The 19,064-nt window shown below is 42.4% G+C and overlaps 1 protein-coding gene across 3 annotated transcripts in view; it reads right to left on the bottom strand.

Moving 5' to 3' along the window:
* Window positions 1-19,064, bottom strand: part of SFMBT2 (Scm-like with four mbt domains 2) — a 116,081-nt gene that overhangs the window by 57,827 nt on the left and 39,190 nt on the right. For all 3 annotated transcript variants that reach the window (XM_017807858.1, XM_017807857.1, XM_017807859.1), the window contains 3 exons: window positions 11,013-11,101; window positions 7,606-7,852; window positions 1,957-2,054 (listed from right to left, as the gene is read on the bottom strand). In XM_017807858.1, coding sequence (XP_017663347.1) covers window positions 1,957-2,054; window positions 7,606-7,852; window positions 11,013-11,101 — 434 coding nt within the window. The remainder of the gene's footprint in view (window positions 1-1,956; window positions 2,055-7,605; window positions 7,853-11,012; window positions 11,102-19,064) is intronic.

Below are 19,064 nucleotides of genomic sequence, written 5' to 3'. Positions count from 1 at the left end.
TCAAGTTTACTTTCATATAGCCTCCTAAAGCCCTTCCTTAACTCATTACTAGAGGAAGCCATGCTCACAGGCATAGACAAGATCTCATATTTTCCTCTTTAATTAAAATGCACGAGATGGGGTTGATTCACCCTACATGGGCAGAATAAAGCGATGCCCACACACAAACCACTTATTCAGCCTCCTGCCTTCCCAGCACCAGGGGCTCAGACTGCACCAAAGACTAAATTCAGCCCATCTTGTGCTCAGCTTCCACATTATAAATAAAGAAACCCTATTGACCTAATCCTGCCTTCTTGCCACATTTAGCCCAAAAGTAACTCTTCTCTTGGGCCATTCAAGCATTCCAATGTTTTGCATTGTCTTCTAAGAGGTTCATCTTTGGAAGCTCAAACCACATGGCACAGCAACTGGGATTTGCTGAATTCTAATTTATGACACTCATGCAATAATTAAAATAAGTGGGTATAAGTCTGGCATGCTGAGAAGAGGCAGCAAAACAGCTGTTAGTTATAAACTTCTTTAAAAAAGGATGTTTTATGAGCCTCATCACAACTATTCTTCACTCTTTCATACAGACAGGAATAAAATACACGCATCAGCCATTCCCTACCGGGATTTTAATTCCCGCCCCACACAATGTGTTTTTGATCTTCAAACTGCCAATGCAAACTTTAATAGGAGTTGGCAAATGGAGGCGTTGGATGAAATAAATGGCAGAGACTCAAAACTCTCCAAACACCATTTCCATCACAACACGGGGCTCCTCAACCCCAAATTCAAGCCCAAGGCCGACACAGTCGGCAGAGCTTTCACACTGGAAGCAAGTGAGCCACTGCCTGGGCCATTAGCAAAGCATTCCCAAATTAAGGTTGCTAATTTAAGTGCATCTCAGCTGGGTGAGGAGCCTGGATTCCTCATGGGAAGCTGCTGGCATATCCCTTCAGAAAGGGTGAAGGTGGCATGCAAGCCAGGATGGGGCACAATGAGTGCCTTCTTCCAATATAAAATTAGAGAGTCATTTAGGTTGGAAAACCCCTCTAAGATCGAGGCCAACCATTAACCCAGCACTGCCAAGGCCACCACTAAATCAAGTGCCACATCCACACACATACTGCAACAATTCCCAGGATGTTTTTGAGTACATCAGTGCAATGTTGCTTAAAGGGCAGGGAAGGACCCGGAAGGTCTTCAGACTGATGGTGGGGAGGGCACTGTGATACACCAGGTCCCCAGGTAAGAGGTGACAGTGGAGACAGTGGGGCACAGCTGTGATTCCACACACCTCCCTGAGCATCCTCTTGCACCCACAGCCGTGCTGCCCATCACACTGAGGGTGTAAGTATTAGGAACCAGACAGGCACAGCTAGAAATCAGGATTATCTGGAGCTATCATGATTAACAGCAGTGCAGATTTGGATGGGAAATTAAAGCTGGTGCCTCAGGGCTGAAGCACATCGCTAACTATTAAAAAACAGAGTGAGGGGAAAAAAGAAAAAAAATATGTGGAAATAAAATTATCTCCCTTTTCCACTACAGGTCCCTGAAGGAGGTTTCTCTGCCTTGTGGCTTGTGATCAGATGAAAATTTTGGTGCAAGGCTCATAGAAATCTGTCCTGTTTGTGTCAACTTTTATATTCGCAGCCTTACAACTTCACAGTTGTATATGATGTCTTTGCACAGGTCTGACAAAATAAAACACATGAAAAATAATGCTGGAGAAATCACTGCTGATCACCCCCAGCCCCTAGAAAACACTGACCATGAAATCACTTATCAGAATGGAAAGTCCATGCATAAAAATGTGTTTTACACAAGCACCCTACTTGTGACCTCTCATGGTTATGTATTAGAGCAAAGGCCTTTCCTGCAGAAGTTTAGCATAAGCTGCTAAATATTGCATGATATTTATTCATTATGGGCTCCATAAGTGAAGGAAAAATGTATGTCTTTTACCTTGAACACTTCCATTGGAAGAGGAAAATTTGCTGCATCATTAAGGGATTTTTCCAGAGCGCATTTCCACTCAGATATAGTCTTCAGAGAATAGATATCTAAAGCAAAAAGAAAAAAAAAAAAAAATCAAGAGGTGACTGTTTAGAGATCAAACATTTTTGAAACACTTAAGTTCTTATGTCATACAAATGGACAGTACAAGTGAAATGAACAGTGTGTATATTCCAAGTTGTACAGCATGGATAAATTCAACACAAAAGCAACTAGCAGGGACACACTGGAGGGATGATTTTGTTTTACATCCTGGAGTGAAACCCAGGAAAATGCACATCCTTCAATTACTGCAGAAGAAATGAGAATCGTATTATCTCATTACTTGAAAATAGCAAAAAACTCTCCTCTGATTTCTCAAAACACTTGATGGTTTCTAGTTTGAGGAGCCTCAGGTCTTCAGCCAATATTGGTTATATTTGAACAAAACAAACGTTATCTTTACTAAGGCTCCTGTTCATTGAAAGTGTTGGTTTGGTTTTAATTGCAGGATTGCAGGTGGGGGGAAAGTATGTGTGGGAAGAAACATTTCAGCTAAATCTCTACCCAGACACTTTTTTTTTGGTACCTCGCTCAATCCAAAGCATCACACCAGTTCAAAGACTCACACTCATGAATTTCCATCATTATACTTTAAAGCAACATCTTTGTGCAGCTTCACATTGCTTTCAGTGAGTTTCTTTACACAGGTTTAATATTATTAAATCATTATATTAACAAGCCCTTTATGGTTCAGTGCAGTGAAATGACTATGAATCATCAAAGGAAACAATGTAGGAAATAATACTGTGATGAACATTACACTGGATTTACTTCTGCCCTAGAAAACATATTGTTATCTTGCACATAACAAGTTATTGCAGAACATTCATATCAAGGCCTTAAAGAGACAAGATAGGTAGATAGATTTCAACAATTATTAAAATGGAAATGAACATTTACTCAGTAATAAACCTGATATGGAGTGAACAGTGTGGAGCTTTTCTTTTGCCAGTTTGGCTTCACACAATTACATCACAGTTCAATTTGGCCCAATTTGCATTTAAATTCTGTACATCTAACAACCATACATATTTACTAGCTAGCAAAGATTTACTGCTGTATCTTACAATTCTGAAGGAGGAAATAAAAAATATGTACAAAAAAAAAAAAAGGAATTGGCAAGCACTGTTTCCACCTTGCTCTGACGGTACAAGGGAATTTTATGCTCAGGACTTTACAGATTTAAGACTTTATCAAAACAGGATTTGCAGAATCACTCACTGGAAGTGGATGTATTTATACTTCCACTATATCAAATCTCCCTACTTCAGAACAGACATCAAGGATATGCATATGAATTTAAACACCCTTAAAGGGAAATGTTAACCTTTGAGGGCAGCATTTTTAATTCCTCAGCTGTCTGGTTATTAATGGCAATATAGATTTCAAGCCTTTGTTTGCAGCATGTGCAGCGGTCACAAGTGTTAAGAAGTGCCCTCTTTATCTAATTGTTCGTTATTTTACAGCCCTGTGTCTCCACTTCTCCCTTACTTGCAGGAGCTCTGATCAACTTGAAGCGCAGGCGGGGGAACGACTCGCCCTGTTTCTTTTTGGTTTAAATGATGCCAAACAGGGAAAGACTCAACACAATATGATTTTGCCCCATGCTGCAGCCAGCCTGTTGTTTCAACCAACAAAAGGTCTGAGTTAAGGACAACCCTGCCTGATGCCTCCCTGCTGGAAACAGACCCTCATTATCTATCGTGATGGCAGTGAAGCACAGGAAAGAAAGAAGAGGCATTTTGGGCAACTGTGCTCAAAATCAGTGAGAAAAAGCAGCAACTTCTTTAAGCAGTGTCAACAAACATCAATACAGAGGCAACTCCAGTGCTTTCAATAACCAGCAAGGAATATCATATGCGCATTTAATTAGTTGCAGATCACTTATGCTGGCGAGTATATGGACACTAAATTGCACGGTTAAAAGAGCATAAAGCATTTTATTTAAGTGCTGGGGTTGCAGGTAATTGAACCAAGTGTACTGTGTCAATTTGTATTAAGGTTAACAAGTAGTGAGCAATTAAAACAACTGGCAATTTGTCTTTAAACAGAAAGTAACATAAAATTAGATGATCTCGTCCTGCATAAACAGCTGAGCTAAGACCATCAGCGGCTCTGTGTCAAGCAGCCTCTGCCAATTTTCACTAGCAAGAAGGTTTATTTGGGATTCAGATATACAACTGAAGGAGAAGATAAGCTATGACCCCTTTGCTTTGGTTAAATGGGCTCATGAGACATACAAAGTCCCTGGAAGCTGCCATTTGGAGAAGACAACCAGAATCACAGCATGGTTTGGGTTGGAAGGGACCTTAAAGATCATCTTGTTCCAACCTCCTAAGGACCTCTTGCACATTCTTGTACATTAAGTGGGTGTTAGAAACTGAAAGGCTTCAGGAAGGAGACCTCTCTACCCAAAATACTGTATATGTTTGGATCCATGGGATCTCCTCTATTTGAGATGCTCTGCATCTCAAAAGACTGACCTCAAACTGCTCTGTAAGATGAAACCCAACCTGACATATCCCCAAAGGTGGATCAACAGGGAAAAATCACAGCTCAGACTTAAACAGAAATAAAGCTGAGGGTGGATATGCAGTATCCAAGTTAAGGGCAGGCAAAGCATTGTCTGAGGCTCAGAACTGATGTATAACTGAACATCCTTGTTTGACAGCAAGGGAACACACAGCCTGATTTGAGAGGAGCTGCATGTCCTCAGCATCTTGTCAGAGGAGATTCACAACAGCTTTGATATACAGTCTAAGGCTGTTCCTGTTATCAACCAAGGAGTCGGACGTTGAAAATTTAGACAACCAGGTCTGTGTTCATTGGTTTCAAACCCCCCGAGTAAGAAAAGTAGGCTTATGAAGATGTCATTTCATCTTACCTATGTAGACACATCTCAAGCATCCCCTTTTCTCCACCCATCATAAAGAGAAAGCAATTGCTCGTGCTGAACTGTATTTTGTGTCTACACTACAGCAGGTGAAACTAATCCCTGGTGTGTAAAAACCAACATACTGCCCATAGACTCTCCTTCCTAAGAAGGTCCACACCAGGTCTTTTAAACAAAGGTCTTTCTAGTCCAAATCCTCTTTAATATAGAAGTAACTAGCAAGCATGTAAGCAGTCAAGGATGTATCCCTGGCCACCTGTCTTTAGGAAACTGCATTCTTTGCCAGTTTGTGTAGTAGCTTCATCCTTGAGTTTCTTTAGTGCTTTCTGCTGCCAACATCTCGTCCTGATAACTCTCTACTGCTTCCCTGCCTGCTTGCTCCAAGATTCCTTTTCCAGACACTTTAATTTGAAACAGATCCCCCAAGACCAGCCACTCTTTTTTTCTCTCTTCTTCCTCTGATTTAACGTCTCATACACTTTACTTATCCATTGCTTCATGAGTATGTAGATGCTATGTGGATATCAAATGGCTGATATACTCCACTATATCAGAAGTGGAAAAACCGGCATTCCTGCCTCTGGAAACTCATCAGATTCCCATTTCTGACTGGCTACTCCCTCAGTGCAGAGTCTGACAACTGCATAGACCAGAAGGAGGTAATCTAAGAAAGATCCTTAAGGGCAGTGTTCAGGAGAGGACTTGTTTGAAAACAGGTTCAGACCAGAAGGGTCTTTTCTCAGCAAACTCCTTTGAGACCCAACTTTAGGACATGTGAAGTAATGACCACCTATTTAAGCCAATGGAAGTCAGGAAGAAGACCTGGGCATTGAATTCATTAATAACAACACTCACTAAAAATTGAATGACCAGAAAAATGCCAAGGAGAGGAAACATGTATCAGATGAAGACAGATGAGAACAAGAGAGAGAAATTTCAAAAGCAGTTAATCCAGGAGAGGGGATTCCCTGGTTTCACAGAAATGTAACTTCAGCAAATAAAGAGTCCAGTAACAAGTGTAAAGACAAGTGAAAAAAAAAATTGAAAAGAAAAAGGAAGGGGGTGTATGGAATCCATAGGGAAGGAAGCACAACAATAAAATGAGGAAAAAAGGACAAAAGGAGGAAAGAGCAGAAAGTGAATGAAATAAACAAAGAGGAAGCACAAATCTCCTTCGGGTAATTTCTCTATTGATTCACCAAACCTATACAGGCCAAGAGGGCCCAAAGGCAGGCAACAGGAAAGTGTTCCTCTTTAACACAAATACAAAGTTACAGAGTAAGCAACATTCATGATCTCCTGCATTCCCATCTAATTTAGAAGTGATGGGGAACATTGATTCCTACCTATAAGTGAAGAAAAACACAGGTTTCCAAAAAGCATTCAAGACCCAAGTCCCAGACAAACTTGTAGGCACGATGATTGCATGGATGGGGGTGAACTCTCTGAACCAGGTGTGATGGGCAGAAGCCACATCAGAAACATCCTCCCAAAGGAGGGCTACCTTTCTGCTGCCATTACTCATGGTAAAACATCACCAACAGCACAATGGAAATCAGGCACAGACCTGCACGAGCTGTTCACCTACACAGGAAAAGGTGGCTCAATTTCTGATCCCAGACTGGCTCAGCTGCAGTCCCAATCCCTCTCCATTAAAGCTGGTTTGAACACTAAACTCAACCCTAAAGAGTTTTTCTCCAAGCTATGATCTCCCAGTGTTGCATACTGTCTGACAGATTTGCAAAAACCGCACTTCCTTGCAGAAAATGCAGGGAAAAAAAAATCTGTGGTATTTTAAATCTGAAGGATCCCATCTACCCTTACTCAAAGGAGTAAGGTTATATGGCCAGCTCAAACGCCAGGCTGGATGGGGCTTGGAAAAACCTGGTCCAGTGGAAAGTGTCCCTGCCCACGGCAAGAGGGTTGGAACTAGATGATCTTTAAGGTCCCTCCCAACCCAAACCATTCCAGGATTCCATGATTTTCTCAGCTTATAGCAGAGGACCCCTCGATGTGCAGTTTCACACGGACAGGCAGACAAACCCAGCACCCTCACTGCACTTTCTGACTGCACTGAGACCATGAGGGTCCCAAAACACTTTCTCCAGCCCTGGGAAATTTCATGGAAGTTTACTGATACCCAAGAGAAATGTGTGTGGCCATGGAAAGACACATGGGAAAGAGGTCTTTGGTTGAGGGGAAAGCAAATGGTGAGTATATGGTGGGAGGTATCACCTAGGACTTCATTAGGACAGCAGAGGACTGGTTCCCAGTGAGGCCTCCCTCAGGATGCTTAAATTATGGCCAGAAAGACCTGGCCCCTAAAACACCACTGAAAAGGGCTGTACAAACAGGCACATATCCCTGGACTATCCCTACCAGCTCTGCTTCTTGGTGGAAAACTGCACAAACTGCTTTGAATGGACACTGCATCCTTCCAGGAGTGAGCTAGAAGTAAACTGAATTTATTAAATAAATTTAATAGAGTTTACCTGACCTGCTTTGAACCCAAATCAGATGGCTCTCACGTGCCACATGTGTCACAGACAGAAACTACTGACAAAGCAATGGGAACGCTGGAGAAGCAGAAACGGGTTGCACAAGTATCTCAAAACATCAGTGAATGTCAAAAAGGAAGGTAATATTTTTAGGAGGCTCTTTACCTGCAGGTGGGTCCATTCTGTATTTATTCTCTTGACACCAACCGACTGGTCGAAGTCTGCAATCCAAGTAAAACAACCACTGGTCATAGGATTCAGTCTCCTCCAATCCCACATAGCGAAGGCGTAATCTTCCTCCAACATTTTCAACCACACTAACTATCCAGTACTGAAAGGGATTCTGGGAATCCTGCAGCTCTATTAAGGAATCAACTGTAATGAGGTCTACAGGGTTTTTTCCTCGCAGAGGCTGTTTGAATAGAAGCAAAACTCCTTATTTTAAACTTTATTTGAAGACTTCTCAAGGAAACAGATGACAGCAGAAGATTATTTTTGTTTTTCACACCATCATCCAAGCGATCAGCAAACAGTCTGTTCTTCTTCTATTTTACCCAATGTCTTCCAAGTGCAAATTCAGAAGTAAAACAGAAAACAACAGTTGTGCTAATTTCTCAATCGACATCATCAACAACAACAACAAAAAAAGGAATAATAAAAGGTGGAACAGCTCATAAGGCACACCCACTTGGGATGCTCCTGAACAACTCAAAGGATTTCAAACCAAGTTCTCATTGATTGCAGCTGGTAAGAACCAATCACAGGACTGGACCCTGCCATTTACCTAAAAGATGACCACTTTGGGCATGACCCTGACATTTCACTCTTTGTGCTCATCTTTTCCACCAAAGGGTTTATCTCATTCCTACCAGCATGGGGAGTAAATGATTCCCCACAGCCACGGATCCAAGAGTCTGTGGTGGTTATTCCAAAGCTCAAAGCCAAGAGCAGGTTCCCACCAGCTTAAGTGGTCTTAGGATCAAAGGCCAAGGCCCACAGGATTTGCTGGGTCAAGCCACCATGCCCAAGAAATCCCAGTGGCTGAGGTTATTTGCTTCCATGTAGTATTTTCTGTGATCCCGGGTTTGCAACCATTTACACATGGGTGTAACTTTACACCGGCAAAGCTGCCAACCACAGGCATTAAAAAACCATGAGATGCTTTGCAGAATGACACCTCTGGGGCTCTGTTTTTGTTTTGTGACTCTGACATCTGGTTAGATTTCTTATTTTTTATTAAAAGCAAGTTTGAATTCTTACGCAATGTCTCGATTCCAGGGCTTTAAGAGCAGCATTAAAAAGACCCCAAGATTTGGAAGCATTGCTCCCCAAAGGAGATGCTAAGCAAAGGCAAAATATATTGAAAACAAGGACTTTTTTCTTTTCCTGTGTGTTCGTCCTACTTTTACTTAATTAAACAACATAAACCTCTCACATTACTTTTAAAAATATTAATACTGTAAATCAGAGTCAGTCCAGGATGGTTCTTTCTAGTAGTGGCTACAAAACAAAATAGGGAGACAGCCTTATTTTTAAAAAAGTTCCTTTTCCTGTTGAATTTCAAAAATATTCAGAATTTTGAGAAGCAACTGATTTTCATACATCTCTCTTTATCCAAAAATGCAGGCAACAGAATGAGAATGTGATAAAAAATGTAATTAAAATTTTCTAAAACCTTATTACACGTACAATCTTAAACAGCTTCATGACTAATAGATATTTCTCGGAACAACATATTTGCTATTATAAGCTACTTTACAGTGTAAGCTACAAGCATCTGTATAATCTCTTCAAATATTATTTTATGGCAAAATGCAGCGTCAAAATTCAATAATATAATAGAAATCCACTTTAATGTGGTTTTTTTTTTTTCCTCTCACACAACTGCTTCATTGCAACAAAACATTCTTTAATAGGAAACGATGGTGTAACGATTTAACTTATTATAATAAATCCCTGGCAGTATCAAAGTGAATATTGCCTCTCTGATTTGTGTGCTAAATTTTAAGCCAAGGGGTTGTCACTTACCCCACGAGAACTGAATGGCTAAGATTAATAATCAGCTTGCATGAAATATTAACATTTACCATAATGCAAGAACTCTTGATATGCATAGCCAGCATGTAGAAAAAAATGTTTAAAAGTAGCACTACATATTGATTTAACAGAGTAACAACAATCTGCAGCACTCAACAACAGCAAATCTGTCAACAGGGGCCAACATGCATCGCACGACACAGACAGTACTGAGCACATATAACACCAGAAGAGGGTCAGAAACTGTTTCAAGTCAACACAACGTTTTCTCTCTCTGCATTTCTGCCTGGGGCTACCTCTTTTCTCTGCCTGAGGAGAGGTTTGGAACACACCAGAGATGGGGGTTGGACACCATCAGCTTCTTGCATACGCCAGCTGGGAGTGGTCCAGGAATGGGGATGCAGCAGGACATGGATTATTTGGGGTGTGCAAGGGCTGTTCATCTCCCAGACTGGCAGGGGGTGGACAGGGGAATCCCTAATGGTAAACTATTAATTTTCCCTGCCAGGTACCTCATACTGCACAGGCACATGGAAAAGGGATGCAACCGTAGCTGGTGGAAGTGATCAGGGACAAAACGATCAAAAATGGTGCCTGGATGCAGACTTGCTTCCCAAAAGGCAAAATGAATGCTTACACTAAGGTAAACCACCTGTATGCCTTCACTTTCAGCCTAGAGAGGGGTAGAGAGAATGATCTCCTGCAGGACCATCTGTCACCTCTCCAAATGCTCCCACTGCATTCACATGAGAGCAGGGGAGGCCTCGATGGAAAAGGCACTCTCGTATCACAGTTTCAAGGTGAATCTGTGGGATTTTGGTCCAGGATCTGAAGGAACACTGAGGCTGCCCCAACTGCAAGTCACCCCTTGAATATGCTGCACAAACTGGACTCTTGGCTTTATGGGTGCATCTAAAAACAGACTCTTCTGCTCTTCAGACCACTGATGCCTGAGGCCACCTCTCCCAACTTCTTTGCTAAATGTCCTTGGGGGAGCTCCTTCCACATACACATAAACCTGACAGTGCTCCCCATCAATCTACTAAAACCCCCTCTCCTCCAACCTGTGTCACAGGATCACAGAATGGTTTGGGCTGGATGACCTTAAAGGTCATCTTGTTCCATGGGCAGGGACACCTTCCCTTAGACCAGGTTGCTTAAGGCACCATCCAACCTGGCCTTGAACACTTCCATGGATGGGGCAGGGATGATTTGAAAGCTCAGGTCACTGGTTTGGTGCACTGAAGGGCTGCATCCTCCTTCCTATGGGTCCCCTACGTGCTCTCCTTCCCACCCAGTCTCTTTTGAGTACCCAGCTTTCTAAGCACCACCCTCCACTCAAAGGCCAAAACAAACTACCCATCATCACTGGGTCAGAAGCAGAACCAGCAGAGTCAAGGCAACGTTGCCACTGACTTTTGGCCAGTTCTGGCTCAGATCCCAGTGAGATGGCACACAGACAAACCAGGAGCAAACACTGCTGCAGCACTCACACCACGACACCGTATGGAGAGGAACTGCAATCTAATACATACACCTTCCAGCAAATTGGCGGGAGCCGTCCGGGCGCCGGTCAAATCGTGGATGAGAAACTCCGTCCAGTCCATGTATTTCTCTTTGATTGCTGGGGAAAGAGGAGGAAAGAAAAGAAATGCTTAGCACAGCAGACTGCAACGACTTGCCACGTGTATGTCACGCAAAGGACTTGCCATGTTTATTAAGAAGCAATTCTTCACTGCGAGAGGGGGGAGACACTGGCACAGGTTGCCCAGAGAAGCTGTGGATTCCCCATCCCTTCAAGTGTTCAAGGGCCAGGCTGGATGGGGCTCTGAGCAACCTGGTCTAGTGGAAGGTGTCCCTGCCCATGGCAGGGGCTTGGAACCAGATGGTCATTAAGGCCCTTCCAACCCAAACCAGTCCGTGATTCAGTGATTTTAGAAACATCTCCTTGGGGTTTAAAAGCTCTAAACCTCTGGATACAATTGCAATTCAGACCAGGAGAAAAGCTGGTTTGTTGTCCAGACCCTTGGGCAACCTGTGCACACAGTTAAATCCCAAAGTAAGGGAAAGTGTTGCTCCACTGTAGTCACTGACAGTGATTTACAACACGGTGGCTTATCATTTCCATCTCTCCCATTCAAAATTGGCCACTGCTTGTGTAACTGCTCGTTTCCTGCTTATCACATAGGCTAAGGTGTGATTTATAAAGTCTCTTTGTATGTTCAGTAATGACCTCTGAGGGGAAAAAAAAAAAGCTGTGCAAACTTTCAATTCCTTGACAGGAAATCAGAAACTCCATGTGCTTTCCCCACAAAGCAGAAAAATCACCCCTGAGAACATCATATATCAGCTGTTGAGTCAATACACTTTCAAGAAGAAAGACTTAAGGAATTTATCAGGAACTTCCGTTACATTTAGAAAAAACTAAGTAATTTCTGAGCTAAATATTGTAAGTCTGGGTTACTTTAGGACATGTATCCCCAAATTTTTAAAAGATTTGAACTGAAATATATAAAAGTTGCCTCCAGGATTCCAATTCTGGGTCAGTTTCAGTTGAAGCAGGTAAAAGTTGTGCACCAAAAGGCAGTAATTCAGCAAATGTCAGCTTCAGAGATACAGACGCCTCTTCAAATGCACTGTGCATTTGCAATCAGAAATCAAGAAATTAGACTTTAATTCCACCTGACTGTAAAGGGGAATTAAATTACATTGGAAACATTACTCTCTCCCCAAAAAAATCTTACTTATGTGTGAGAGAACAAACAGAGATATAGTTATGTTGTTAACTTAGCAACACCTACAGAAAGGAAAAATCATAAGCATTTGAAAACTTCAACATTTCCTCTCAATAAAAAACTGGATACATGATTTAATTACCATTCCTCCATGTATGCAATCCATACAGCTGGGCATGGATAAAGACTGCAGCCATGCCCAGCAGACCTTACCTCAACCTCATTTCTCACTTCTGCTCCTTCCCCAAAAGCCAGTTCTCCCAACTTGAACTATACATCCAGTTCATAGTTCTAAATTACTTTAGAAGTGCATTTAAAAGTATTTAAAATTACCAAACCATGAAGTGCTGGACTTGAGCCTCCATAAAATAACACTTGAACTTGCCTGGAACCATTCTAAGTCTTTTACAGCACTGACTGTGCATGATTTCCAGGAGATTTATGTCCCTTGCATTATTTAAGAGGGAAGAATAGCCTGAGAAGAAATGGTTTAGACATGACACTTTGTCTCTCAACACTCCTGTTGAGTACACATCATCAGTTCTTGTCCACCTACATCAGGATAAAGAAAATAAGCTTAATTTTGGCATCAGTGAGAAGATAGTAATTGTTGTACTGAATGAGACCAAAGTCCCTCTAGCTCAGGCTTCTGCCTCTTTCTGTGAACAGTACTGGGTGCAGCATAGAAAGGTGCAAGTTGAACTTGATTTTGGCTCATACCCACAAAGTTGTCAGCCAAATTTTGAATGCCAGAGCTTCACTCCTAAGGAATGACAAATGTGATGAAAAGAACACAGTTCAAACTTTCAAAGCTGGCAGGAGTCGGGGGGGGGGGGAATGGGATTTTCGAAGTTGACAACAGATTTCAGGGTTTTTCCATTTCCAGATGCCCAGTTTGAGATGTCTTAGCAGTGCCCGACTCACAGATCTTCCTGTCTGTCAGCACACAGTTTGAAATCTAAAATAAGATGGTGCCCCCCTCCCCACTCAGATCTGGATTGGAGGCTTCAAAAGTCCGAAAGTGCCAATGTGACCTTTGTTTTCAGATTCAGAGTTTGTTTTCAGCTTTTTAGACTCAGATGAAAAAAAAACAAAAACAAGCTATTCTCAGTTTCTGAATGGTTTCAGAGCTATTCTCCCCATACAAATCTAATTTCTAAGGTTTTGCTTTATTTTATTCTGCTCTTGCAGTATAGATGATGTGACTCTGAAAAGCTCTGAGAGACAATAAAGTGCACTGAAAGTTTAAGAAACAGGGATTTGTACCTTCTTCTGTGCCTGCAGAGCACAATCAGCCTTCTCAGTTCTATAGTTCAAGTCACTACAATGCAAACATTAATTTTTAGTAGTAATGAAGTGAATCTGAACCATCATGATACCTGTAAAAGCTTTGGAGGACCAAGCAAAATGTTAAACAAGAATATTCAAACTAAAGAAAATCAGCTGCATAAATAAGAATACCTGTCAGTGTAATGCTTGGGTGCCCAACCTGAGCATCCATCTCCAGGAATGCCATTGCTTCTCTGGCATATCACACTCAGCACCTGTGAACTGAAGCACTGAACTTTAAACCACTAATTCACATTTTCATTTGTGGAGAAGACTCAACTGAACCTCTCCTACTGCAGACAGGCTGGGAGGACTCTGCTTTTAGAGCTCATCTGCAGCTGGCTGCCCAACCGTGGGATGGGAAGGTGTCCAGGACAAAGGATCCTGTTCCATGGCGACTTAAACTCCACTAGTATTGCTATTTTCAAAACACTTTTCTCCTCCCTTAAATAATTTCAGTCAGTCAGGAGTGGTCCATGAGGTTCAGAGGTCCATGAGGTCCATGTTTTCTCTACATTTCAATACATCCATCTTCCCAAGAGAACTCTGTAAGCTCCTACCCAGAAAGATATGTAGTGATAGGACAAGAGGGAATGGTCTTAAGCTGGAGAAGGGCAGGTTTAGATTAGATATTAGGAAGTTCTTTATGCAGAGAGTGGTGAGGCTCTGGAAAAGGTTGTCCAGACAGGCTGTGGACTCCCCATCCCTGGAAGCGTTCAAGGCCAGGTTGGATGGGGCTCTGAGCAACTTGGGATAGTGGAAGGTGTCCCTGCCCAAGAGAGGGGTTTGGCACGAGATGAGCTTCAAGATCCCTTCCAATCTAAACTATTCTATGATTCTATAATCGGAATACATCTCTGGGATCTCAGCTAATGCCTGTGGTGCTGCGGGAGGAAGGGGAAACACTCAAAAAATAAAGCAGAAGAAACCTCCTTGTCAAATCCTCGCAAAGAAAACCATTTCATGCAGGAAGGTAGGTCCTTCTACAAAAGCCAAAAGCTACGGAGGAAAAAATGTGTCCTTCAAACCTTCAAACAGAAATACTCCGAAGGAGCCCCCTCCAAACAAAAAGTGTGATGTGCAGAAGCAGCATTTTACAAGAGCATGATTAACGTCACCATAATTCATGCTCTTACTGAGCTGCACAGCCTCAAATGGTGTTAAGAAATCTGCATAGTAAGAAAGTCCCTGGTATTTATGCCTGGCTGACATAGGAGGAAACATCTCTAATTCTCTGCAATCCAGGGAGCTGACAAAACCGGGAAGAAGAGTTTCACCAATGCATAAAATCCCCTCCAAGTACCAAAATCTACTGTCCCTTTGCACACTCACCCTTCCCTCACCAGACACAGCTCGTTTGTGAAGATGGAACCTCAGAAAGGGTGTGTCACCACACTGGGGCACCAAATAGCCCCAATGACAAGAAAGGATTTGAGATATTCCAGTTATATTGAGGTTACTTTGGCAATTATATCTTAAGCAGTGATGGGTTGCCTGATGAAGACAGCAACATAATCACACTGGCTGGTCCTCTAGAGCAGGAGGAAAAAGGAGATCTACAACAAAGCTTGACCAAAAGAGTCCCAATAGCATTTTGAGCACCAAACCCATCTTAGTGCCAGTCTCATAGTCCTGCACAGGGTCTACTGTGCAGAAGAAGGATCAAGACAAGACCATGCCATGGTCTGAGATCCTGGCAGCCAACTGCCATCACATTTATCATGGTGAGAGGTCATGATTCAAGAGAAGCAGAGACATGGCAGCAGAAAATAAGACCCAGTTTAATAATCTCACTGATGCAATGGCCACTGTGTGAGCTGAATGGAATTATTAAACATTAGATAAACCAGACAGGAGACAGGTACTAGCAACACTCTCACCGTGGAAAAAGCATCAGTCAGAGCTTGCACCAGATTAGCCACAGTACAGCCCAAACAAAAGGCATGCCCTGCACAAAGTGATGCTTCCAAAATCCCAATGCTCTCACAACTGCTTCTCTTTCCTGGTCTAGCAGCAACACCACAGCCCTGTCTGAGCTGCAGCCTGTGCACGCAGATGTGCCTGTTTCCTTTGGACTGGGTTCAGTTCCTCTTGGAGCCACTGCAGGTGGTTGTTTTAACACCTCTGCAGCTCCAAGGCAAAAGGCTTTAAAGCATCTCCCTGACATAAAAATGCCACAGAACCACCTGCCTTAGTGCCAAGCAGCCCAGAGCAGAGGCCAGATCTGCATGTTGAGGAGCCAAAGTGAATCCATCACAGAGCCAGTAGCTCTGCTCCAGATCACACTCACGCAGGACTAACTGCACAGAGAGGAAAATCCATCTGGATCTAGACCACTACACAAAGACCTGAAAGAGATCCCACATTTCCCTCTCCAACTCCCCAGGAGCAGTTGTAGTCATGCACCAGTTCCCAGACTCAGCGCTGGGTTGGTAAAGGCTGAGCCCAGGCTTTGCCTCCTCCTAAGAGACCTCGGTGAAATTGTCCACACCTGGAAAAGTAAAAACCAAGTCTCTGCAGCTCCCTGCCTTCCTGTCTTGCACAGGAAAATGCAAAGCCCCCCTGCCTCCTTCCATGAAAAATACTCATTTCAGAGAGCACCTTCTAGTTTGGCAAATATTGCAGTGGAATCTTAAATTAGAAAGAAAAAGGACCCTTCCACATTAAGACTGTATTTATTTCTGCAGAAGTCACAGTACAGGTGATAAAAGTGAGCTCCCCTTCCACAGGGCTGAACTCCATCACAAAAGAGATTGCACCCAATATCCCTCAAATAACAGTAACTCTTCCCACTTCCTTCTCCACTCAATTCAGCCTGCCCCGACCTCCCTGCCTCCCATTCCATTCTCCCCTTTTGATCCTCTGCCATTTCCTCACCTTTACTCATTCATCTCATTTTCCCAAGCCGTGTCTTGAGACTCCAGGTTGTACCTGGGCCTGACTGCTCCAAATCTGGGCACAGTGGCAGCACCTGAGGACCAGGGGCTGACACGCAATGTATCATCAGCACTGCTCACCAGACACGAGATTTTGCCCCAAACCATCCTTTTCCCCTTGCACTGTGCATACTGACCATGAAAGCCATGCCAAGAGCAGCTGGAAAAGGCCGGAGCAATGCACACCCTGTGTCATATCCCCTCCAATCCCACTAACCACGTGCCTGAGAGCCAGGACAGCAGCTTCATTCCCTGCAACCCTGTAAATCTCTGTGCCCTGCCTCAGCCACAGTGCATAATAGGTTCAGATTTATCTGCCTCTCTAGAGAAATAAGAGATTAAAAGAACATTTACAGTCCTGTGAAAGCACTGAGTCACAGGCGCTCCATTCAATGAATATGAGATACTATTATCACATTAGCAGCTCTTGGGATTTCATCTAGTTTCCTACATGTTGCTGTTTTTCTTAAAGCCACTCCTCTCAGGTCATGGGTTTCAATGAAAATTCTCATTTTCTTTTTTTTTTTCTTTTTTTTCAAGAACAGGATGCTGCAAAGTGCAAGAAAAACCTTGAAATCTGAAAGACCGGTAAGTCAATGGAAAGAACACACATTTTGTTTTCTCCTTTCATGATTGTTCCCCCCCCCCTCCCAAAACCACCCATTTGATTGATAAGAACAAGACTCAGGGATTTGAACTGCTGCATTTCTTAAAATAAAGGGATAGTAGCACCTTATTGACATACAGAACCTAAACAGGCTCCTCCTCGGAAACCCCTCAACATACCTCATGGGTACTCCTGCCCAACAACTGTTGGCATAAAAGGACCATGCTTTCAGCCACCAGGGACAATTCAGTGTGCCATTGCTTCAAAATAATGCATGATAATATAAAATAATATATAACGAATGACTGAAAACCCATGTCCTTCTATCTACCCCCTGTTTGAGCACACTGAGTACAAGCTCACAGGCATGAGGACAGTGTAACACCAGCCCATCTGACAGGACCTGAGCTGCTGCCACCAGTAACAGGGCCAAAGACAAAGCAATAATATCAAATTATGCTTTAAAAAAAAAATGGGTTTTTTTCCTTTTTTTTTATTTAATAACCCAGGATCACTAGCAACCTGTCGACACCTCTCCTGGAGAATCCCCACTGGAACCCATCAACCTCTCAACAACGGAGTTTTAATTTTCTCATATGGTGAAGAACAGCATCTTAAACAGCTTTATAAAATGGTTTAGGTTCTTTCGGACAAATCTGCTAAGTGACAACAATTTCAGTGTGGAAAATATTTTTATTATTAAAAATTTAACTCCTTCCTAGGACTGGAATGAACAGAAATAGTTAACAAGAAGAATTATAGCTGGGCAGGACCTGGGAAATTCCTCTCACTCCATCATGAAATCAACTAAAATATCAGGATGTCATAAAAAATTTGATTTAAAAGGATGTTCTAATATATATAGTTATAAATTTAACATATACTAAAGTTACTGGGGAAGGGGAATATCAATCCATTCCACTCCGACCAGTCTGATGGCAGCGCAAGCAGGAAATGCCCAGAGCCCGGAGAAGGATCACAGACCAGCAGGAAACCACCTGAAGAGCAGTACAAAGGAATTCCAGCCACTCCAGGGACAGGTGACATTATAGTGGGGGTCTGCTTCAGGTCACCCAGCATGGAAAACCAAGGTTGGACGGGGCTTGGAGCAACCTGGACTAGCTGAAGATGTCCCTGCCCATGGCAGGGGGGTGGAATTAGATGATCTTAAAGGTCCCTTCCAACCCAAACCATTCTGTGACTCTATGATAAGATATGCAGTTTTTAGAAGCTAAACAGCATATTGTAAAAATATATAAAGCTTACACTATTGATATTTTCTTTTGATTTAAAAGTTGTCACATATTCGATGCAATATTTATATGTTATAAAAATCTTAAAATATAAATGTTATAACTATGTTACAAAGGTCTAAATGACACAGTCAGAATGAGATGTCTTTATATCAAAATAACATAGAATGCTAAAACAATTTGTTTAGACTTCACCCATCAAAACAATTTGTCAAAACTGACATGTTCTCACAAAATATTTCCATTTTGATAAAACAGCATTTTGACAGAAAACGGTTGAATCCCCACATTTTCATTCAGCTTGCTGAACTGTATACATCCTTAAGAACCAGACTGGATGTGAAAACAGGATGGGAATGTGAGTGATGTCCCTGCTCCTGTGCCCCTAAGCAAAGGGCTCAGGCTGTTTCTGAACCCTCCCCGAGACCTTCAGGGAACACACTCTGCTGCACACCCTACAAAGCCAGATCCCCCATTAAGTATTTCCAAAACAAAATAAGTTAAAACTACATTTAAAAAAAAAAAGGCATTTTCTATAAAAATGACTGTTTGCTTTGAATTCTTTTGTAGACTCCCTGAATAAAAGCCAAATGGGGCTGGAGACATCTTCAAACAAATTTCTTACTTAAAACTTCAAACAGTCTTCTGTTCTCACAGCAGCAGAGTTCTGTGATTTGAATTGGACCACAAAATAATGCAAATGAAGTCCAAAAGAAAAAAAAAAAAA

This window comes from Lepidothrix coronata, unplaced genomic scaffold, assembly GCF_001604755.1.
Source record: "Lepidothrix coronata isolate B3197 unplaced genomic scaffold, Lepidothrix_coronata-1.0 Scaffold20, whole genome shotgun sequence".
In the NCBI taxonomy this organism is placed as follows: Eukaryota; Metazoa; Chordata; class Aves; order Passeriformes; family Pipridae; genus Lepidothrix; species Lepidothrix coronata.
This window is presented reverse-complemented; position numbering and strand designations above follow the sequence as displayed.